Source organism: Chrysochloris asiatica, unplaced genomic scaffold, assembly GCF_000296735.1.
Source record: "Chrysochloris asiatica unplaced genomic scaffold, ChrAsi1.0 scaffold00003, whole genome shotgun sequence".
Taxonomy (NCBI): domain Eukaryota; kingdom Metazoa; phylum Chordata; class Mammalia; order Afrosoricida; family Chrysochloridae; genus Chrysochloris; species Chrysochloris asiatica.
The window spans coordinates 6,588,316-6,613,113 of NW_006408521.1; the positions used below are offsets into that span (position 1 = coordinate 6,588,316).

At 36.3% G+C, this 24,798-nt stretch overlaps 1 protein-coding gene across 3 annotated transcripts in view; it reads left to right on the top strand.

The window, feature by feature from the left end:
- Positions 1-24,798, top strand: part of PCDH15 (protocadherin-related 15) — a 1,066,306-nt gene that overhangs the window by 775,591 nt on the left and 265,917 nt on the right. For all 3 annotated transcript variants that reach the window (XM_006831105.1, XM_006831106.1, XM_006831104.1), the window contains 3 exons: positions 66-371; positions 2,502-2,726; positions 18,515-18,631. In XM_006831105.1, the coding sequence (XP_006831168.1) occupies positions 66-371; positions 2,502-2,726; positions 18,515-18,631 (648 nt within the window). The remainder of the gene's footprint in view (positions 1-65; positions 372-2,501; positions 2,727-18,514; positions 18,632-24,798) is intronic.

Genomic DNA, 24,798 nt, shown 5'->3' on the forward strand with positions numbered 1-24,798 from the left:
TGACTAATATTTAGCATTATAGCAAAACTTATTATGTGAACGTCTTTGTTTTTAATTTCATTTAGGCAACAGACCCAGATGCTGGAATAAATGGCCAAGTGTACTATAGTTTGGGTAACTTCAATAACCTTTTTCGCATCACGTCAAATGGGAGCATTTACACAGCGGTGAAACTTAACAGAGAAGTCAGAGATTATTATGAGCTTGCTGTTGTGGCAACTGATGGAGCAGTCCACCCTCGTCATTCAACCCTAACCCTGGCCATCAAGGTTTTAGACATAGATGATAATAGTCCTGTATTCACCAATTCAACTTACACTGTCATCGTTGAAGAGAATCTGCCAGCTGGGACCATCTTCCTTAAAATAGAGGTGTGTAGAAGTACTATTAATTTCATAAACTTTGGATGACAAGGTTTGTGATTAGCATAGGATTTTCAGATTTAGCAATACAAATACAAGATGCCCATTTAAATTTAAATTTCAGACAAAATGAATACATTTTCTATATAAGTATATATTATATTTTATCTGACAATATTTTATAGATATTCTCAAATTTAAGTTGAGAAAAAGTATACTTGTTGGAAATAAAATGAAATATTTTATTTATAGGATTTTTAAATTTATGAAAGTAATGGTGTGTGTTTAGTATAATAGTTTAGCTAGTACAGTAGTCTACAAAGAGAAAGTAATTATCTCCCAACTTGTGCGTATAAATGCTCACCATTCAATACTATGTATAGTCTTTCGTATTTATCTTGGTATTCACAAAAATATATTTTTTACAAATGCATAATTATGCAGGTGCAAATATATGTGTTCTGGTGATTGTAGATATAACATATAAGCGGGGGAATTCTAAAAGTTTGTGGAAAATGGAATGAAAAAAATAATGGAATTTTTCAATGTACTTTTTAGAAGCCCCCGTGTGTGTATATTTGTATGTATATATGTAGTGTATACACAAACACACACATATATTGTTGTTGTTAAGTGCCACTGAGTTGGTTCTGATTGATAGAAACCCTGTGTAGGGTTTCTGAGGCTGCAACTCTTTACAAGAGCAGAAAGCTTCATCTTTCTCCAAGGGAGTAGTACTGACCTGTTCAGTGCTTATCTACAGAGCCACAGCACTTATATACATACGTATATGCATATATAGGGGTCCTGTTGTGGCACTGCTGGTTAGAGTGTTGGACTGAAAAGTCAGTTTGAACTGCAAGGTCAGCAGTTCATGTTCACCAGTTGCTTCTTGGAAACCCTACACAAGGTCACTGTGGGTCGGAACTGTCTCAACAAAACTTAACAACAAGTCAAAGGGAATGTTTCCTGGTTAAAGTAATTTCTGAATTGTGACCCTGGGGACAAATAGGAATGATTTAAATAACAATGGCAGAAGCAGTATTGAAAACAGAGGGACAAAGCTACTTAAAATCCTGAGAGATAGTGGTTTGCATGTACAAGAAAAGACAGGAGAAGGTCAGGGAAAGTGCTACAGGATTAGATAATGTACGCGTAGCTTCTCATGTTAAGGAAATCAGACTCAATGTAAAATGGAATGGAAAAAAAGAATTTTTAGGTAAGAAAATGACAAAATTAAATTGGTATTTTAACAATATATTTCTAGTTAGGATGTGTTTGTGGATAGGCGGGGACCAAGACTAAAGTCTACATGGTTGCCATGAACTGGAATATACAGCAAATTTCTAATTGCTTAAGTAACCCTTTGTCACCGAGTTTATTCAAACTCAAAGCAAGCCTATAAAGATAGAGTAGGTCTGCTCCCACAGCTGTAAATCCTTACCATGGCAGACTGCTGTGTCTTAATTACACAGAGAAGATAGTGACTTCAAACCACTGACCTAGCAGCTCAGCACTTTAACCACTATGCACCAGAGTTCTTTATTATATGTGTTGCTGTTTGTTCTGCACCATTAAGTCAGTTTCAACTCAGAGCTACCCTGTATACTTTTCTAGGGAACAACTTTTGGGTTTGAACTACCATCCCTATAGTTAGCAGCCCAGTGCTTATCCTACAGCTCCGTACCAGGACTCCATTTTATACATGTTATTGCTCTTAAGTGCTGTCCAGTTGCTTCCGACTTACAGTGACCTTGTTTAGGTTTTCTCAGGAGCGGCTGGAGAGTTCCAACCTCTAACCATGCATTTCAAACCAACCTTGCAGTCCAATGCTTATGCCACAGCATAACACCAGAACTAGTCAAAAAAAGAGAATTCCACACCTAAAAGATTTCATGCTGAATGTTAAAAGTAGAAACAAAAACAGTATAATAGGTATAGTAATATCCCATTTCTATCTATCCATGTATGTATATGAGTCTGCACTTAGAAACAACATGTTTTACTCTAAAAACATGACTTTTGCTGACTGTTAAATTCATACTGCCTTGGGCACAAACACATGTCTTGTATGAACCTTGCATTACTCTATTGATATAACACTTTTGATATAACCATCCTTTGCTTAACTTTTCACAGGCTAAAGATGTTGACCTTGGAGCAAATGTGTCCTATCGGATAAGAAGTCCAGAAGTGAAGCACCTTTTTGCACTACATCCATTTACAGGAGAATTATCCCTTTTAAGGAGTTTGGACTATGAGGCATTTCCAGAACAAGAAGCATCTATTACTTTTCTGGTGGAGGCCTTTGATATCTATGGAACAATGCCACCTGGCATTGCTACTGTCACAGTGATAGTAAAGGTAAGGACCACATTGTCCTATGTGCTTGACTATTTTTGTCCTTTCTCCATGTAACTTCTGTTTTTGATACTGTATCTATTAAGTATTTGGGGAACAATTCATAATGCAGCAGTAACATCAGACCTAAGACATAGATCTTGCATGTGAACTATTTTATAAAGACTTGAGAAATAACTATCTTACTAAACAAGGAGCTCTGGTAGCATAGTGGTTATAAATCGGGCTGTGAACCTCAAGGTTAGCAGTTCGAAACTACCAGCGGTTCCGCGGGAGAAAGATGAGGCGTTCTGCTCCCGTAAAGATTTACAGCCTTGGAAACCCTGTGCAGGGTCGCTATGAGTCAGAACCGACTCCACCAGCACTTAACAACAACAATTAAACAATGAAAGACTAATTTGAAAGAGGCACTAAATAAGAGTTTGCATGTATATCTGCCTTTAGCTTTGGTGAGTCCATGTCATAATTTCTCTGACCTGTAATTGTAATAGATTATTTCAAACCATACATTTTTTAAAATTAAAAAGAAAACAGTAACATAAAATTGTCTCTAAAATATCAAGAGCTCTAAGGTATCAAGATAAATTAGTTTAATTTTCTTTGGAAACCCTGTATAGGGTTTCTGGAATAAAATTAACTTTGGAGTCAGGTGACATTGAGTTTAAGTTCTAGCTCAAAATTTTTGAAGATCCTTGGAAACTTTGTTAGCATCTCCAGATCCGTTATTGTAGTACCCTGTGGCAAGAAGTAACATAGCTGTCTTCAACCTCTTATATTTCTAGTGATTTTTAAAGCATATTGTGAGAGTTAACATTTTGTGTCAACTTGACTGGGTTAGAATTTTCAGCGATTTGATAAGACGTAGCGATCTCCCATGAGAGCAAGATGACTCTGTAGGGTAAGCACTGAACTGAGAATCACTAGATCAGTGGTTCGAGCTCACCAGCCACTCCATGGCAGCTAGCGGAGTCTTTTTGCTTCAACAAATATTTACAGCCTTGGACACTCTATATAGGGTCACTGTGAGTTGAAACTGACTCAAGGCCATTTGGCAACAAAAACAATCCCCTGTGATGAGATCTAATATAAAGTAAATAGCTCCATGATCAGATCTGCTTTGATCTCAGGGATGTGGCCTTCTTTCAATATACTGGACACTTAGGCAAATCTTCCTTGTTTTCTGCTGGGTCTGGATCCAGTGTTTGGTTCATTATCCATACTTGAACCAGTGGCCTGCTCTATTGCCTGCCAATCCTGTTACTTGTCAGCAGTCTTCCATTTTACCTACCTTCCTGGTTGGTGTCTGACTTGCAGATCTTTGTTTATGTGACCTTCAAATTTGAGACTTCTGTACCTCTACAACTCTGAGAGCCATTTATTTGGAATAAATCTTTGTATTACATATATATATACACACACACTTCACTAGTTTTGCTTCTCTCGAGAGCTCAGCCTTTGGCCATGAATAAAAGAACACCTGAGGAAAGACTATACATTCATCACATCTCAATATTAGTGTACAAAGGAATACCTGGGCTGAATGATAAGTCTTCAGATGCTGTCTTGGGCTGGTATGTCTAAAGGAGCAAACTCAGAGAAGTGTGTATATATAATAGGAAGATTTTTTTTCCAAAGAAATGGCTCATACACTTGTCTGGGCTGGCAAGTCTCAAATCCTTGGGTCAGGCAGCAGACTGGAGACTGCTTCTGACTCATGTGGTAGCAGGAAATGACAAAACCAAACTCTGTAGGCCAGGCAGAAGGTTTGTAGGTCACATGCCAAGTTCAGGGAAAGATGAGGAGAATGTAGAATTCAAATGTAGAATAAAGAGACAGCGAGATTTGATAGAACATCCTTATATATTAGATGTCGACCATACCCTCAATGAAATTCTTGCAATTGGTTAGCAGCTTACATCAGATCAGGAAATGGAAGATACTTACATATTGTTTCCCAAACCACTGAGAATCATGATCTAGCCAAGCTGATATATAACTGTAATTGGTACGGATACCTATGCTCCTTTCTCAATGGAGTGCCTTCCCAATGCATAGTAGCTTAGCAACATTTTAGAAAACACATAGATGAGCTAAGAAGCATGCTTCAGATTCATATAAACATTCCTTGAGTTATTTTACTAATTGGATATGATTCAACAAAATTACTTTAAATTACCACTATTTTCAGTGATATAAAGTAAAAATGTTTTTATAATCATGGCCCATTGAACTAGAATGCTTTATATGGCATTAGCAGGGTGTGTTGACTCTATTCAATAAGCACTGAACTGCAAACCATAGATGGACCGTTTGAACCCACTGGCCAGTCCATGGGAGATGATGTTTTCTGTTCTTGTGAAGATTTACATCCTTAGAAACACTATACAGTGTTTCTATGAGTTATAATTGACTCGGTAGCACTTAACAAAAGCATTTTGAGTGGTTAAAAAGAAGCAGAACTATATCCCATATTAATAACAAAGTAGAAAAGAAAACAACAGAAGCTGACAAGGATATGGAGCGATTATAATCCTCATATGCTGCTGCTGGTGGAACTATAAAATGTGTAATCACTGTAGAAAATGGTATGGAACATCCTGAAAAATGTGAAAATATAATAGTTGTTGTTGTTAAGTACCGTGGAGTTGGTTCCGACTCATAGTGACCCTGCACAGGGTTTCCAAGGCTGCAGATCTTTACAGGAGCAGAAAGCCTCATCTTTCTCCCGCGGAACAGCTGGTAGTTTCAAACTGCTGACCTTGAGGTTCACAGTCTGATTCGTAACCACTACACTACCAGAGCTCCTTATAATATATAATAGTAGCAAAGTTTAAATAAGCTCAGGTGCCTACAGTTTTCTGCATATTATTGTTGTTGAGTGCCATCAAGTCAGTTCCAACACCTAATGACCCTGTATAGGGTTTCAGAAGAACAGTTGGTGGGTTTGAACTGCTGACCTTATGGTTTGGGGTCCAGTGCTGATCCTACAGTTGTTTACATGTTGTTGTTGTCAGGTGCCATTGAGTCAGAAACGACTCATAGCGACCCCATGCACAGCAGAACGAAACAATGTCCGATCCTGGGCCAACCTTACTACCGCTGCCACACTTGAGTCCATCAATGATGTCACCTGGCCGATCCATCTCGTTAGGGGTCTTCCTCTTTTTCTCTGACCCTCCACCTTATCCAGCATGACATTCTTCTCCAGTGACTGTTTCCTCTGGACAATATGTCCAAAGTATGAGAGACAAAGCTTAGCCATCCTGGCCTCCAAGGAGCACTCTGGCTGCACTTCTTCCAAAACAGATCTATTGGTTCTTTTGGCATTCCGTGGCATGTTCAGTATTCTCCTCCAACACCACAATACATAATATCCTGTTTACATAATATCCAGGAAATAGAAATGCCTTATGACACAGCAAACCCTCTACTTGGTATACACCCTAGAGAACTAGTCACCTTGTATAGAGTTTCCTGGTGTGATGCCCTAGAATAAGCATGGTACCTCAAAGATGGTTTGAACCATAAAGTCAGTGCTTCAAACCCACCAGCTGCTCTTTAGAAACCCTACACAAATAACTTAATAAAGTCTGTGATCCAAGTAACCATAATCCCATTAATCTATTATACATTTATAGTAATATGAAACAATCTAGCTATTTTGATCTCAGGGTCTTGAAAATGAATTTTCATGTGGTTTATTAAGCCATTGGATTAATTGCTTGTATCCATCTTTGATTTTGTTTTCTCTTCTTTCCGCCAAGCAGGGAGAGACCAATAGTTGCGCCTTAGCTAGCTTCTCATGAACTTTTAAGACTCCATTGCTATTCACTAATGTATAATGCAGAACAATGTGTTTATGGACTATGATATACAAAGGGACCTTGGTTTCTCCCAAGTCTAGGTCCTGAGCCCCCACACCCAGTGACTCATTCTCTCAAGGTGTGTTTGTGATATTTTACTTTTTATAACTTTGCCCCCTGTACTCTGTAGGATAAGCACTGAATTTACTCACAATATCAGCTGTTATAAACTACCAGCCACTGTGTTGCAGAAATATGAGACTTTTTGTTCCTGTAAGGATTTACAGCCTAGGAAACTCTATACAGAGTTGCTATGAGTCAGAAACCACTCACTTACAACAACAACATGCTCTACTACATTCATGGATACATTTGCAGCAAGGGAAAATACCCCTATACAGATATTCTCTGTCAGACTTATATTTGTGGGTATGCTTACATTCTCCCCCTCATACCCGGGAAATCTGCATGTCCGTCTATGCCCCTACCCACTGAGCACTATTGTTTCAGGATTGTGTATGCATCAATATTTCTCTCTGCTGCTTATAACTTTTGCATTTCTCCCCATGGCTTTTCCTGCCTTCATCATGTTTGTCACCTCCCCTTCAACCAAGTTAAGATGTGTCTACCCCTCCTGCCAAGTTAAAGCATGTCTATCCCTCAAACTTAGCACGTTTACTCTTTTTTTTTTTTTTAGTTTTAATTGTTAATTGGTTGAAGGTTTACAGAGCAGATCATAAGTTTTATATTCAATAAATCATATACTTTGCTTCATTATATGGTTGCAACCCATCCATGCACCAACAGTTAAGAACATTTACCTCTATTCACTCCAACCACTGCATTCTTCTCTGTGTCTCCCAACACCCCCGACTTTCCTCTTCCAACTGCCCTCTCGTTGTAAAAATTTACAATCTCAGATTATCTATAGGGTTTCTATCAGTCAGAATTGGCTCAAAGGCAGTGGGCTAGTTGTTGCTGCTGGGTTTTTTGTTTATTTGTTTGTTTTTGAGGGGATTGGTTTGTTCGCAAGTAAGAAGTCATTAGAGTTTAAGTTGGATCAAAAGGTACTGTCTTAGGCCAGGTTTTCTAGAGAAGCAAAATCAGTGTAGCATACACACACACACACACATACATATATGCTTATATATGTAGATGGAGAGAAAGAGTGACATTTATTATCAAAAAGATGGATTACAATTGTAGAGTCCCAGGTCTAGAGCAGAAAAGAGAGAGTCCCTTCCACATGTCTACTATATTGGACAGTTCAGCCTTAGCCATCCAAACGAGGTCAAATGGGTAGCAGCTGCAACTTGGGAGTTCACACACACTTCCCTGAATGTCACACCAGCTAGTCCTTTTACTTCCAGCCCTACCCATGGACTGGGTCAGTGTCTGTGAACTCAGAAGTTCATACATCTCCCTAAATTCCAGACCAACCAGCCTTCCCTCTCCTCTTATCCCAAAGTCAACAGGTACCAATAGAACATGTGCAAACTCAGCCTGTGTCTTCAATGCTGCATTTCCTCCAACTGTACTCATATATAAACCCAGGTGGTCACCAGCAAACCTACAGCTTGCCAGTTTCCTTTAACTTTCAGCCCTAGTAGGTGTTTTCTCTGGTGACTTGACTTTCCTTGTTTTGATGTCTCCAAAACTCAAAATGCCAATCCATCTGATTTGTTCTCTACTTTCTTTCAATCATGAATCTCATGTTCTTCCAGAATTTCTAGGTTGGTCTGCATGCCTTTTCCTATTTCAAATATCCCAACTCAGAAGTTTCTTGGTTGAACTCAGGATTCCACCTAAGGCCCCATACTCTAAAAGAGCTTAAACCTAGAAGCCTAATTTTTCTGGAGAAATTATAACTTCTGTCTTAGCAAATATAGGCCAATGGTGGGCTTATAAGCTCTGTTTTAACATAATTTTCAATATTCATTGTCATAATACATATATGTCTGTTTAAAAATAATAAGCAAGAGAAACCAGTATCCATAAGGCATTCAAACATATGAACATTTTAAAACTTTCAAGTCCAGTCTTGTCTTCTCTCTTTGACTAACTCCTTGTAAATGCATATGGCCTTGGGCCTCTGGCAAGATGGAATACAGTAGGCTGTGTACACAGATCAGCTATCTTTTCTCTTCAGCATGATATCAGCTCCAGACAATTCCAGAAGCTATTCTCCACTAAGCTGAAACATTTTATCCCATTCCCCTTCAGTCTTTCCATTATAAAACCTCAAAATCTCATAGGTTTGGAGCCATTGCAATGAATCCTGCTTATAGCGCCAACTGCTTAAAGCAAGTGAGGACCATTTCTGATTTCCATTGACTTCAAGGAGAGAAAGAGGACAAAACTCAAAATCAGCCCAAGTATAGAGTGCACATGCCTTCACTCTATATCATTGCCTCTAAAATTAGTCAAACATGAGAACCAATTTAGAAAATTCATCCTTATAATTGTATTTCTCTAGAACCCCACTCTCTCCATACCATATGCCCTAGGTTGAGCTTTCTACAGAAGCAAGATCAGTTAAATATTTATATATGTGTGTGTGTGTGTGTAGTTGTTGTTGTAAAGTGCAGTTGACTGGTTCTGAATCACAGTGACCCTTTATAGGGTTTTTGAGGAAATGCTGGTGAGTTTGAAATGCCAGTGTCTCAGGTCAAACTGATCTTGATGTTGAGTGTTTATACACTCAACTTGTCTCCATATAAAGACAAGTTTATCATTATGGAAATAATTTAAAATTGTAGCGTCCTAGCATTAATATCATATTCAAGTAAATTTTTACTAAAAATGACTGCAACAGTACATTGACAAGGAATTGCAAGAAGTTAAACTGGTTTCAGACAAGAACGTGGAATGAGGGATGCCATTACTGATATAAGATGGATCTTGGCTGAAAGCAAAGAATATCAGAAAGATGTTTACCTGTGCCTTATTGATGACACAAGGCTTTCGATTGAATGGATTATAACTAGTTATGGTCAACAATGCAGAGAATGAGTATTCCAGAATACTTAACTGTGCTAATGAGGAACCTGTACATAGACAAAAATGAATTTTTTTTTCAAGTAGAACAAGGAAACATCAAATGGTTTAAAATTAGGAGAGCTGTGTTCCAGGATTGTATTCTTCCACCATTCTTACTCAGTCTGTATGCCTGTCAAATAATCTGAGAAGCCAGATTATATAAAGAAAAGCATGGAATCAGGATTCGAGGAAGACTCATTAACAACCTTTGATATGCAGATGATAATCTTGCTTGCTGAAAGTGAAGAGGACTTAAAATACTTACTGATAAATATTAAAGACCACAGCCTTAGGTATGGGCTGCACCTCAATGTATGCAAAACAAAAATCCATACCACGGAACCAATAAATAATATCTATATAAATGGAGAAAAGATTGAAGTTGTCAAAGATTTCATTTTGCTCGGATTTACTATCATCACTCATGGAAGCAGCCATCAAGAAATCAAATGATGTATGGCATTAGGCAAATCATTTACAAAAGAACTCTTTAAAGTGTTCAAAAGCATAAATGTCATTTTGAGGACTAAGGTGCACCTGACTCAAGTCATGGTATTTTCAGTAACTTCATATGAATGTGAAAGTTGGACAATGAATAAAGAAGGTCATATAAAAATTGATGTATTTGAGTTATGGTATCGAAGGAGAATATGAAAAGTACCATGGACTGCTAAAATAATTAACAGATCTGTGTTGGAAATAGTATAGCCAGAATGTTCCTTTGAAACTAGGATGGCCAAATTTCGTCTCTCATACTTCAGACATATTACCAGTAGGGAACAGTCCCTGGAGAATGACATCATGCTTGGTTAAGCGGAGGTTCACCGAAGAAGATGGGAGACCTCCAATCAGATGGATTGGCACAGTGTCAGCGGTAGTGGACTCAAGTGCAACAATGATTGTGAGGTTGGTGCAGGATTGGACATTGTTTTGTTCTATTGTGTATAGGATTACTGTGAGCTGGTACCATCTTGATGACACCTCAAAACAACAACAGGTATCCAGAAGAGAGAGAGAGTCACTTCCTCATGTCCACTATATTGGGAGCAGACCACATAGCCAATGAAGCACCCCTTCAATTAAATGGCTGCTCATAGGCAGTCATCAATGAGTTACCTATGGCTGTACTAAGCTTCATTATCAGGGAAATAAGTACATCCAAGCTGCTAAACCTCTGGAAATCCTGACCTAGTAAAGTTTACACAGAACCGTAACCACTACAGGGACCATCTAAATTAAAAAGATGTGTAAACAGAGGCGACAGTTGCCATCTGAGTCTTGATGCTGTTAAAATGAACTTTCCATGTTGCCTAAGTTGATGTATCCTAAGACACATCTTAAAAAATCTTTACTTCTTTTCTAAGGTTATATGAGCATATTAAATTTTGCAGGAAGTTTCCTCAAGCACATATATCTTTGTCTATGATTATCACAAAGAGAACTTAAAAACTGTATTCTATTTCACTAGCGCTTGTAAGAATATTATACTGGTCTGTTTTGAAGGAGAGAACAGATTATTCTCATGTCTCCACAAAGGTAGATCTTTGCCAAGTTTGCTAATTTTCTGCAATTTGTCTATTTATTTGCAGTCCTCAAAAGCTGTTTTGCTGATAGCATAATTGTATGGTATTTGCTAAGAGATATTTGTACCCAAAACAGTCACCACATGCAAAGCATCTTAAATATCTCTAAAAATCTGCAGAAACCCTTTTCTACAAAAAATAAGGAAAAAAATAAAACCAAAAAAAAAAAAAAAAAAGATAAAGTGCTTAATATCTGTCCCATCAAATTCATTTAAAATTGAAATGAGAATGGAAAAGAGGAAATAATATACAAAATAAAAAATATTCTCACAGTGAAAAGAAATAGTTTAACACCAACATTTACAAAGACCTTTCCTAATGTCAAGTTTCAAAGATAAAACAAAAAAACAAAAACAAGGTTGATCATACAAAGGACATACATGTTGTTGCAAAGGTTTTATAGAACATTGATAAAATAAAGCTTTGTTTACTGTATATCTTTATCAAATATCTAAAATAATTGAATCTATGGTGATAGTAAATTAAACAAGATGGATAAATCTTTGGAAAATAAAAATAAAATTCTAAACAATTTCATAAGTGAAATCCAGAATGAAAGCTGACCCTATTACAAAGTTTAGTTTGTAAAGTGAACAGTCAGAAAAGAAGTGGTTACTAGAATAAGCTCAAAGTTGAGTATAAATTTGAAACCTGGATTACGTAAAAGGCTATCTATAGTCAGATGGATGTAAAGGCATGCTTCCAAAGAAATAGATGACAAGTCATTCTGCTGGTTCCGATTTTAAAGAGAACAGCTGTAGAAGAATAGTAGAAGAGATAGAATAAAGGATACTGGAGTCATCTTTGTTTTTGCTTGCCTGTCTTAGAGGTTATAGGTATGGCTGTAGGCTTTTATAGGGGGCAGGATCAGAAATGAAAGACCACCCACATGGCCTGAGGCTGTTGTGAAATGAATCCTGGATGATGGAGTTAGCATGTTCATATTTCAGATAGATTTCTCTTTGAAGAATTAAATTAAAAAAAATATATATATATATATATATATATTGGAGTCCTGATGTGGGGCTGTGGGTTAATGCTCCAGACTGCAAAGCCATTTGAACTTCAAGGTTGGTGGTTCAAGCTCACCAGCTGATCTCGGAAACCCTATACAGGATCGCTATGGGTCAGAATCGACTCAACAGCAAATAACAACCACATCAACAAATAGGTATAAATATGTGTGTGTGTGTATATCCCTATTACATAAAATGTAGGAAAGAGGATTGCTTTTTAATCAAACCACCAAACCCTGGTTTCCTGGGAGTCACTGGTGTGCCCCTAATACTCTTTTGTGACAATAATGCAGAAGTACTTTGGAGCTCTAGGTTTGATGTAGAACTGCCCCATATGATTTCCAAGGCTGCCAATCTGTGCAGAAGCAGACAACCACATCTTTTTTTCCGTGAAGCTTCTGGGGAGCTCAATCCCCAATCTTTTGGTTAGCAGCCAAGGGTTTAATCATACAGCATTCCAATCAGCAATATTTGCTTCCAATCGCTTGTCAGTATTTCACAGTAGTTTCATAGATAACGAATTACTCAGTGTGGTAATGTTGTTGTTGTTGTTGTTAGTGTCATCCAGTTGGTTTCAACTAATAGCAACCCTGTAGACAGTTTTTAAGGAATAGCTGGTAGGTTTGATCACCTGACCTTGAGGTTAGCAGTCCATTGCCTATCTACAGCACCACACCAAGACTCCAAGTATGGTAATTGCTGTTAAGTGATGTTGAGTCAATTCCAACTCATAGCAACCCTATATAGAGTTTTCAAGGAGTGGTTAGCAGGCTGAATTTGTGGTTTGCAGTCCAGGACTGATCCTACTATGCTACACCAGTGTCTTACATATAAAGAACTTAATATATTTGGGAAATCCTTAGCTATGCTCTAAATAGATGTGTTCACTGCAAGTCTCATATCAGAGTTTAATATGCTAGTGTGTGCTATGAATCTCAAAAAGAAACCATGTAATTTTCCACATTTTCCAAAAGCATTTGATCATTGGGCTGTTTTTATTTCTGAAGCCTCTCTTAGAACTGCTTCTAAATGTCCACAGAATATAATTTGGGAAAAATATCTCTAGAGAAAATAACTATTTCTAGGGTCAAATATTGATTTGTTTGTTTTGTTTCACATATACAAATACAACTGCTACAACTCCATATTTTAAAAATATTTTATATTTATCAATAATTATAAAGCTATCTTTAGGGGAAAAAATAGCATTATTGAAAAATTTGTTCTAACTAGGTTGCCAAGATAGATAGATTGATTGTTGTTGTTGTTATTGTGAAGTGCCATCAAGTCAGTTCTGACCCATAGTAACTCGTATAGGGTTTCCAGGGAGCAGCTGGTGATCTTGAACCACTGACCTTGCAGTTCAAAAGGCTTTGCATTCTGGTGCAATAATCCACAGTGCCACACCAGAACTGCCAAGATAGATACATAGTGATAGATAATTTTACCCATTTAAGAAAGTCTGAAATACAGTAATAATCTTGAATAGAAATCGATGAAAGATTTCTGGCTCAGATTAAGCACTTATTCTCCCAAAAGACCATAGAATAATATCTTGGGTAGTTAATTTAAAATGTATTAATTATCTTTTTCCACATGACCATTTCAACACAGAGAAACTATGTGAGGAATGGAGTTTGACATTTTGTTAGTGGGATTGTCAACTTTCATAGTATTGTTCAACTCTAATTTAGTCATTTATTTTTTTTGAAAATTTTATGTATTTTGTTATTATTTATAGCTTTTGTTGTTGTTAGGTGCTGTCTTGTCAGATCTGACTCATAGCTTCTTTGTATAAAGTTTCCAAGGAGCAGTTGGTGGGTTTGAACCAACTACCTTGTGGTCCAGTGCTTTGTCTAAACCAATTTAATAGTTTCTATATATACAGTTGAAGAGTATAGTGGCTCTGTAGAATAAGTACTGGACTGTTAAGCATAATATTGGCAATTTGAGTCCACCAGCTGCACAAAGGGAGAAAGATGAAAGTTTCTGCTCCCTCAAAGATTTATAGCCTCAGAAACCAGGTACATGGTCACTTGGTCAGAACCAAGCAGAAGGCACTTAAAACCAACAGCATGAACAATTCAGTGACAGTGATCATATTTTTTTGAGTTGTATAACAATTCTCACTCTTCTTTGCTTAATTGTTCCCCCATTAAGATAAACACACTGCCCTAGTTCCCCATTTAATCTTTTGAGTCCCTGTTGTCATTGTAATCTCATTGAAATAGATCTTGAAAGAGCAGAATTCTCAAGGCAAACATTCTTTACTAGTTAAGCTAAATCACTTGGTTTTAAGAAGACTTCAGGGGATATTCTTTGTTGTTTATGTAGTTTATTGTTTAAAGATTACCTCAGAGCATTAGTTTCTGTGTTCATCCAATTCCATGGTTCCAGAATATCTGGACTCCTTAAGAGTTTGAAATTCTTTTCACTATTTAATCCCGTAGAAAAGAGTTCTTCTATAGAATCTGTGATAAAATAACCATCCATCTTGAACAATCTTGTTTGCCAGAGAATACAAATAAATAGGACACAGGCAACTGAATTAAACGTATTGCTGTACATTATTAACCCTCATATTTCTTTAGATAGAGATGTGGCCTTCTTTGACTCTAGTTCCAAAAGTGTCACAGAAGGGAAAGAAAGAAAAAATAGAAGACAAATGGGGAAACCATTAGGAAGAAAGCCAGAATTTGAAGAAACAGCAATTAGGATAGCAAGTAGAGGGTGTTTGGTAGTGGGAAAGAGCTTGTAACAGGCAAAGTAAAAATAATGTGTAATCTGCCAAGGAAGATTACACTCAAAGAGTTGTAAAGGATTTCAGAGGGCAGGACAGCCAAACTTTCAACTTCCTAGGGAGTGCTTATACTAAAAAATACTACAGAATTGCAGAAGCCATTGCAGCCACTGATGCATACCATTTGTGTCTCCTCATTTTTGTTGTTAAGTACTGTGGACTCAGTAAGAGGAGCAGCTGGTGAGCTTGAATCACCTACCTTGCAGTTCCAAGCAATCTTGTAGTTCAGGGCATTAACCCACAGTGCCTCACAGAGCATGTATTATGCATATTTAACATAATTTCATCATTTAAAAAAAGATAATCTGAATATAGCTTATTAGTTCCCTTCAAGGCCAGTTTGGTTTTTATTTCCTTTTTACCTGTCATGCCACAAACTCAAAAATGTTATCATAGATTTCTCTATGCTGTTTGTGGAACTTCAACTTGTTACTTTGTGAACTCCAAGTCCTAGTGTGGTACTGTAGGATACGCACTTGACCACAAGCATCTGCTCTGTGGTCTTACAAAATAGAAATGGTTTTACTAATGCAGAAAATGAATGAAACTCATTTTCTTGCTAGTAACTAACTGCGCCTTTATATGCCATTTTATTTGTGTGATATATGAAATATATTACATATCAACTTTATTAGGACAATGATGTACTAATAAGAAGAACTTGGCAGTTACCTAATTGATCACCATGGTATACTCAGAATAGTCTTTTTAAATATGAATACTAATTTATATTAACTCTGACAAAAATTATAACCACAGTAAGCAAACTATTAATGTACTTTAATACAATATTTGAAGACTGAAGAGGAAATGTTTCTTTTTGTCAATGTTGCCCCCTAGTGGAAAAATGGGCAATAGAAATTATACGCTTTAGGAACGTGGAGCTCATCCTTAATTTGCTACACTATATATAGAGCATTTGTAAAGGAATCCTAGTAACAGTGCATTATGAGCATGAGTGGGCTGCTAACCACAAGGTCAGCAGTTCAAATCTGCCTGTCGCTCTATGGAAGAAAGAAGAGGCTTTCTGTTCCTGTAAAGATTACAGCCTCGGAAATTTATACTGGGTCACCATGAGTCAAAAGGGACTCCACAACACTTGACAACAACAATTATAAAATCAGAGTCCTGGTGTGGCTGGAATGAAACTTGCAAGATTATTGGAGTTGGAACAACTCTATGGTATTTAACAACAACAATTATAAAATCCCTCATTGTGTTTTCAGTTGACAGGTGGACCTACTGAATATTTTCTCAGCAGAAGAGGTCAATTTAGCTTATTCAGGATGTATTACTATAATTAGAAAAGCTTATGTCTTTTTTACTAAAGATTCATTTTTTTTTCCAAAAAGCGACTTGCGACATAAAGTTTTAAGTTTTTCCATGAAAACAAAACAAAAAGAAGAACAGAAGTTCATGCAAGAGACTGTGGAAATATGTGTATGGAAAAGAAATTTGCAGTGCCAGGTTCATTTTCTATTTTTATACCACTTTAGTTACGAGTTTCACTCCTTAAATTAATTGGAACTCTTGATAAAGCAGGAGCTTTGTTTTATATATTTACACTCTGCCTGGAACATTAAAATCAATACCCTATGCTACCCTCATTAGAGAGAAGCTGTGCTTCCTAGCATTGTTCATTTACTTACCCAGATTCTAAAGTTTATAATTTATGAAGAATGTCTTATTTTTCAGAAAATAGATTGCAAACTATATTTCAAAAGAGAGGAAATAGCTTCTTTTATTTTTCAATTTTGCTTAGAGTTCAAGACCTCCTATTTCTTATTAGAGTCTACGGTTTTATCCATATTCACAACTCAGAAGCCAACTCTATTGTGAACATAAAAGCAAGCTCATTTGAGTGTAATAGATAATTACCCTGACCTCTGTGAAAATGCATTTGCAATCAGTTAATTAGAGTATTTCCAATTTACAACGTAAAAGAAAATTGTTGTATTAGAGCAAATAACAAAGACTTTGTAGAACTTTTTGTTCTGTTTTTAATAGCAAGTGAGAAAAAGGTGACCTGAGAGGAGGAATAGATAATTAAGAAATTTACTTAGGGAACAAATATGTTTAACCTTAAGTATCCAAAACAATGCAGCCTGCAATGAACGGAAAACAATATACTGTTATAAAATAACCCAGCCATATTAATTAGAATTATTTATTGAGGGGGGAAATGTGATTTGTAATTCTTCGTAAAAGATAAAATGGTTCAGGGGGAAAAATGATATTGCTTTTAGGGAACTTCGTTTATCACTTTGGCTTTGTCATATAAGAAGATTAATTTAGGTAAAATCACTAACCTATTTGTGGATTAATATCTTTAGTTATTAAATGACAGTGTTGTGAAGGGAATAAAATCTTCTGGATTCACCACATTATTCCAATCCCTAGCACTGAGTAAAAAAATATTGACAGGTGAAAAGCATTTGTTTAACAAATGACATGCATGGGTAGCAATGCACTTAGACCATCAAATTGTGAAAATAAAACATAATAATGCATATAAATTTCTCTGAAATGCTTTAAGTAATTAACATTGTTTTGTGTCTATTAAAAACAAAACACTGCTGTTGAGTCAATTCCAACTAATATTGACCCTAATAGCATAGAGTCCTGGTATGGTGCAGTAGAATCAGCATTGGGCTGGAAGGTTGGTTTGAATGTCAAGGTTGGGGGTTCAGATCCACCAGCCACTCCTCAGAAAATCTACATAGGGTCACTGTGAGTTTGAAATGACTTGACAGCACTTAATAACTATTAACAGGACAGAGTCGAATTGCCCCATAGGGTTCTAAGCTGTAATCTTGACAACAGCAGACTCTCACATTTTTCTCCTGTGGAGTAGCTGATGAGTTTGAACCATTGATTTATTTTGGTTAGCAGCCAAGCACTTGACCACTGCTCCACCAGTGCTCTTGTTTCCTGTCTGTGTGTATATTTAATTCTATGTGTCATCGTTAGAGTGTACTGCATCCTTTTATCATTTATGTTTCTAAAAAGGCATTAGAGTAGATTTCAGTTTGCATTTGAAATGTTCCAATGATAGCATTTTGCTAAGTACATAAATAATTTTCTGTTTTCAGCAGAATCAAACAGGAACTTTAAAAAAGACACAAGAAACAAACTAATAAACAAATATCGTTTTCAATACCAGTTTCATAGAATGATACTTTTTTTTTTTTTTCAGAAATTTGTTCTGACTTCATTTCAAGGTTTAAAACTTTTAATCTTCTCTTAAAAGTATTTTAGAGAGAGTGTCTGGCATAAACATTACTCCAGTTTCTAGAAGGTGTATTTTTATGGATGACAGACTGCTTACTAGAATGAATGGCCTTCGGTTGATACCACACAGGTTAATATTGTATAGGTTCTCTTATAATTTCCTTTGGGGTGCCATTCTGAAGTGAGAGTAATGGAATTGAGAGGATAGAAGTCTGACAGTGGCAAATGAATAGTATGATATGAAGAGAAGGAGTGGGTCTAACAACTGTCTCTTACCTGGTTTCAACTAAAAAATGAAACTCATCATTATATCTTACAGGATATGAATGATTATCCTCCAGTGTTTAGTAAACGAATCTACAAAGGGATGGTGGCTCCAGATGCAGTCAAGGGTACACCTATCACAACGGTTTATGCTGAAGATGCAGACCCTCAGGTAAGTAGAAGACATTGATTTATACCGTGAACTGCAGTGAGGAAAATGTTAGCATTCATAAGTGACCCAATTTCTAAGGCAGCATTGGGTCAAGTACTTTCACTCTACTCACTCTCATAGGTTTCATGCATTATCACCTGTTTCATCCACAGGTATGGTACACATATCAAATGATTATTATTGAACACAGACAATGAAGGGCATGCTTTTATATTACTAGAATTCAGAATCTTCTGCTTGTTACTTTATCTGCAAGCAGATAAAGTTGAACTAATGTTCAACTTGAATTGGAATCAATTTGACTGCAATTAATAATAACACATGATAAGTATATGTGGAGAGATCTATCTACTGCAAACAATATCATTTAGACTCCTTATTTAGAACAGTACAAGATTAGTTTTGCCTGGATAAGTTATACTTACATATGTTCTATTTTATTAGTATGTGGATATTTTATTTGCTAACTAAATGTTATGACATAATACACTAAATTTCCTTATCTTGGTAAACTAAAATCTTAATGTTGCTTCTAATTTATCTAATAGACTTTTTATTATACAGAATTGTGTATCTTTTGATAAATTCCAAATTGTCTTCCAAGACAGACAGCTTAATAAAAAAAAAACTGCTGAAACAGAAGTGATGTGATTTTTACTTGATGATGTTTTCTTAATGTTTTAATCATAGTATCTAGAAGTAATAGTAATTAGAAATTGCTTTCTATAAATACTTTGAGTGCTTTATAAATACTAATTATTTACTTTCATAAGAGCTAGCTAGTAGAGATTTAAATATTGAGTGAGTTCACAATATACACCAGTGGCTGATAGAGTGTAGGGATGTATAAGTAAAAGAAAGGAAATGGAACATTTTAGAAAATGAGAAAACAGAAAAAATTCTGAATTTTGTAAGTGACTTAGAAGTTCTGTTTTCTAAAAAGTATTTCTGTAATGCTATTTATGTAATAAAAGGTGAGTGGCAATAATGACATTCTTCAGCTTCAATTGTGACAAGCTGTGCAAAGCCTACTATGTTGTAAGGTCTTTAAAAAATAATAATGTTAACATGAAAGTGATGACCTTTAACTCAGAAGCTCCTTTCTGTGAGCCCGTTAAAATGTCTTTAAAACGGACTTACTGCTCTTAGGAAATATGATAGGTAAAATTTCATTGCCTTGAACACACTAATAGAGGTGCAGAATGTGAAATTGATGATTTGTCTGTTAAGTAAACTATCACAGGTACAAGATACTTTGCAATCAGGAATATGCATACATTTCTACTCAGCCCCTGTGGATCTGAGTACAAACTCCATGGTAGCTATTGCACTAACAAGTCTTTCTCTCAAGAAACAGAAGCTGAGAACAGAATCTGCCCCTCTGACAGAGTTTATAAAGGAAGGTTCGCAGCATCCTGTCATTGGCTTAAATCTCTGATTTTCTACAAACAGTGTCAGTAATACCATCATTTTAGAGTCTCAAATTTATCAATCTGTCACTCAGAGGGTGCTTCCTTCCGCATATTATTATAATATTATTATTATAATCTATTATAATATTAAGGAGCTCTGGTAGCGTAGTAGTGGTTACGAATCGGGCCGCGAGCCGCAACGTCAGCAGTTCTAAACTACCAGCTGTTCCGCGGGAGAACGATAAGGCTTTCTGCTCCCATAAAGATTTACAGCCTCGGAAACCCTGTACAGGGTCACTATGAGTCGGAACCGACTCCACGGGACATAACAACAACAACAATTATAATATTATAATGTTCCAGTCTATTAGAACATTATATACTATTATTATATAATGTTCTAATAGACTAGCTTGAGATTATAATATAATCTCAAGCTAGTCTATTAGAACAACCTACAAAAATTAGCTTTTATGAAAAACTGACTTTCATTTTTCATTGAATGAGTAGTTGATGTGTTAGCACTTGAAAGAAATTCTGTGAAATGAGGAAGAACAGGAGCTTGTAACCTAAATGAAGAACTACAGGCTGCTTTGTTTGTTTACCTCCTGATCGATACAGATTTTATTCACAGAACCCTCACCTTATTTCTCCAATCTCACACTATTCATGGTAACTTTTGTTTTCTATTGACAGCTACACCTCTTTCAGTAGGTCCACAATGTTTGACGTTAAATTCATTGATGTACTAAAATTTTCATTATAATGCTTTGAAATTTGGTATCGCTACTTCACTAAATGAAAATCTGGATTTTTTGAAACCTCAAAAAAAAAAAAAAAAAAGAAAGAAAGAAACAATCTTATAGGAAAGACAGAACTGCATATACAAATTATAGTGTGCTATACTAACATTCACAGCATTTTAACATATTCACTTTTCTGTGTCACTACCATTAGCAAACATGTAATGCACTACAGTGTTTAACAGCACTTACAACTAAATATTCAATAAATGGCGCTGCAGTACAGCCATGTAGGTCAGACCTTAAGGCCTTAGTACTGACAGAAAATCTTTACTTCACATTTGATATCTACAAAGTTGTTCCTGGCTTGCTTGACATTCATATCACACCCACTGATATGAGCGAAGTTGTCTATTCTATCAAGAAGTTAGATTATGTATGTAGAACATTTAAGTAGAGACAAGTCCCTGTTTTCATACCCTAAAGCTCCCCTACAGAAATTTAGCAGGCTCAAATGCCTTATTTGCTTTGAAGAAGGTTCTAGTTTTGTGATCCCTGTAGGAGTTTTAATGTTCAATATCGATTGTTGATTTTTCATTAGATGAAAGATGGATGCCGCTCATTCACTTTGAAATATTGAAAATGTTTATTTCATGTACATGCAAGAAAGACAATGATTTGCTTCCATAAAAATTATAGCCAAGAAAACCTATGGGCAGTTCTGTGCTGCCATTTAGGGTCACTGTGTGTCAGAATCAATTCAACAGCATTTAACAACACCTAAAAGAGTTTCATTTAGTGTGTATTTTATTGGAGTCTATTTTATTCATTGAAACACTAAAAATCTTTTGTTATAACTATGTTTCTTAGGCAGGGTTCTGTAGAGAAACAAAACCAGTGAAGCTAATAAATATACATACATATATGAGTGTGTCTGCATATGTGTATATATATACATACTTATACTTATACATATACATATATATGGAGCTCTGGTAGCATAGTGGTTATGAATCGGGCTGCGAACCTTAAGGTCAGCGGTTTGAAACTACCAGCCGCTCCGCGGGAGAAAGATGAGGCTTTCTACTCCCTTAAGGATTTACACCCTCGGAAACCCTGTAAAGGGTCGCTATGGGTCGGAACCGACTCGACAGCACTTAACAACAACAACATATATATACAGCAAGTAATATATATATGTAGCAAGTAAGTGAATCCTGGTGTGCTGCTGTGGATTAATGCTCTGGACTGCAAAGTCACTTTGCACCTCAAGGTCGGCAGTTCAAGTTCACCAGCTGATCCTCGGAAACCTTCTACAGGGTCACTGTGGGTCACTTAACAGCAGTTAACGACAACATAAACAATATTGTTGTTAAGTGTGGTAGAGTTGAATCTGACTCATTGTAACCCTGCATAGGGTTTCTAAGGAGTAGCAGATGGGTGTGACCAGTCAACCTTGTGTGCTTAGTTTACAGTGCCACACTAGGATGCATGTATATATATATATATTGTTGTTGTTGTTGTTTAGTGCTGTCGAGTAGGTTCTGACCCATAGAGACCCTGTATAGGGTTTCCAAGCAGCAGCTGGTGAGCTTGAACCACAAAACTTACAGTTCCAGCAACTTTGCAGTCTGACTCATTAGCCCACACCAGGGCTCCTATGTATATACACAGAGAGGTTTATATAAAGGAAATGCCTCACACAGTTGTAAAGGCAGGCAAGTTCCAAGTCCACAGATCAGATTTCAGGCTGGAAGGTTGTTCTGACTCATCAGAGGTGAATTAATCCAGGCTCCACAGATAAATTGGCAAATTGCTAATGATTCCCAAGATGAGCGGGCTACTGTCTCAAGTTCAAAGAACTGGAGGTCAGATGAGGACCCAGGCCCAGCAAAAAGTAAGTGAACTCTGAACCACTGTCCAATACATTGGAAACAGGTCACACTGAATGGGAAATTTTCTTTCTTTTAACTAGCTGCTCAGAGCAGTTCTCACAGTGGAAGGGATTAAATCATTATTAACAGCATCTTGGTGGATTTACTTCTTAACTGGTAAACCACTGAGAATCATAACACAGTCAAGTTGACACAAAACCTTAATTATCACACTATAATTCAGCAAATAATTGTTGTTGTTGTTAAGTACTGTGGAGTCGGTTCTGACTCATAGTGACCCTACAAACCACAGAGTTTCCGAGGCTGCAAATCTTTACAGAGCAAAAAGCCTCATCTTTCTCCCACAGAACAGCTGGTAGTTTCGAACTGCCAACCTTGAGGTTAGCCACCTGATTCGTAACCACTGTGCTACCAGAGCTCCTTAGAAAATAATTAGACCTACTAAATTAACAAAGTCACAATTTGACTGTACCCCAACTATTCCAAAATAAGAAATCATTCCCATAAAAATTTTAAATAGATAAATAATGTTGTTAAGTGAGTTGAGTCCAGCTCATGAGGACACTGTAGTGGGTTTCTGTGGAGCAGCTGGAAAGCTGGAATCATTGACTTTGCCCTTGAGCTCCTAGATAAATAATATATACATTAAAAAATATTTATGTGATTGATTTCTAATCTTATTATCATTTATACTAGTGCCATGAAGACACAAATGAATATTTTAATATATTTTTTCAATTATTTTTCTACTATGTTAATTATCAATATTTATCAATTACAATAAAAATAGTTTGAACTCTATTTTTTTCAGGGCTGCTTTTTCACATATGTGAAGCTGTAAGTATTTAGCTTATCACTGCATACATATACAGAGTTTTGAGACTACAGAATAAGTACCCAGCCACAAGGCTGGATGGAACCCCAAAGTCAGTCATTCAAATTCACCAGCTGCTCCTCAGAAACCCTATACAGGATTACTATGGGTCGGAATGGCCCCAACAACACTAAACAACAACATCCCAGACAAAACTGTAAGATCATTAGGAGAAGGGATCAAAACTTATTCTACTATGTGTTTCCACCTGCAACGCTATGCCTTGTGTTTAATAGTCTGTTAGGAAATAATGGTTAAATAATTGTATAAGAGTAAATAATGTTTATTTCTACATACTTCATGATTGAAAACATGTATCAAAACTTCAGAAATTTAATGATGTGAGACTCTGGGCAATTTCTTAATCCTTTAAAGCCTGAATTTGGTGAGTTAAGAGATGTCAGAGTTAGTGAGTCAAGACATATAGCTTCTGCTTCCTCATCAGTTCTTAGTTTTTATTAGTGTTATTATTTTTCAGTAACAATAATTTTCATCTCTATGAGGTTGCCACCATCTTTCACAAGTCATCCTGTTTCTTTGGAATGAAGTAAGAACCACCTATTTTAAACTAGAAAATAGCAACAATGAAGTGCTTTTAAGTATCACATAGAGAAACTGGGTAAGGTCTGAAAGCCAGAGAAAGCATTGAGGCTGAATATAAATTAAGAATTATAAAATGCATGTTGTGCAAAACTATAGTACTCTTGAGGGAGAAAAAAAAAAAAATTCTAGGGATTTTGTGTTTTTTTCTTCCTGAATTAAAGCTGTTAGGACTTTTATTTTCTGTCTTGCTTTTGTGGCAGCACTGACATTATGTAGTTCACAGGAGACATGAGAAGTGAATGACTGATCATTTTGGATATTAAAAATCGCTAACCTTTTCTTTCTGCTCACCGGAGACTTCTCACTCCTAACTTTCACAAAACAAAACTGCAAGTGTAATTTACATTTGCATGTGTTTTTTTTATTCTTTCTGAAACTACAGGCCAAAGCCCTCGATGCAGGAGATCTCTTTGCTACCAGGGTAAAAGCCCAACAGAACAGTGTTCTTGGTGAGCACAAGCATATGTCACAATGGGAATGAAGAAAAGGGGTTCATGGTTTGCTCATTTCTAAGAGTTAAATACAAAGGACCCAGGAAAGGTTAACATCTCATGTTTGCACTGATTTTTTTTATTTAATGCATTTTAGGAATTTAAAAGATTTTCATTTAAAATAAGCCAGTAAATGAATCGTCTTTAAT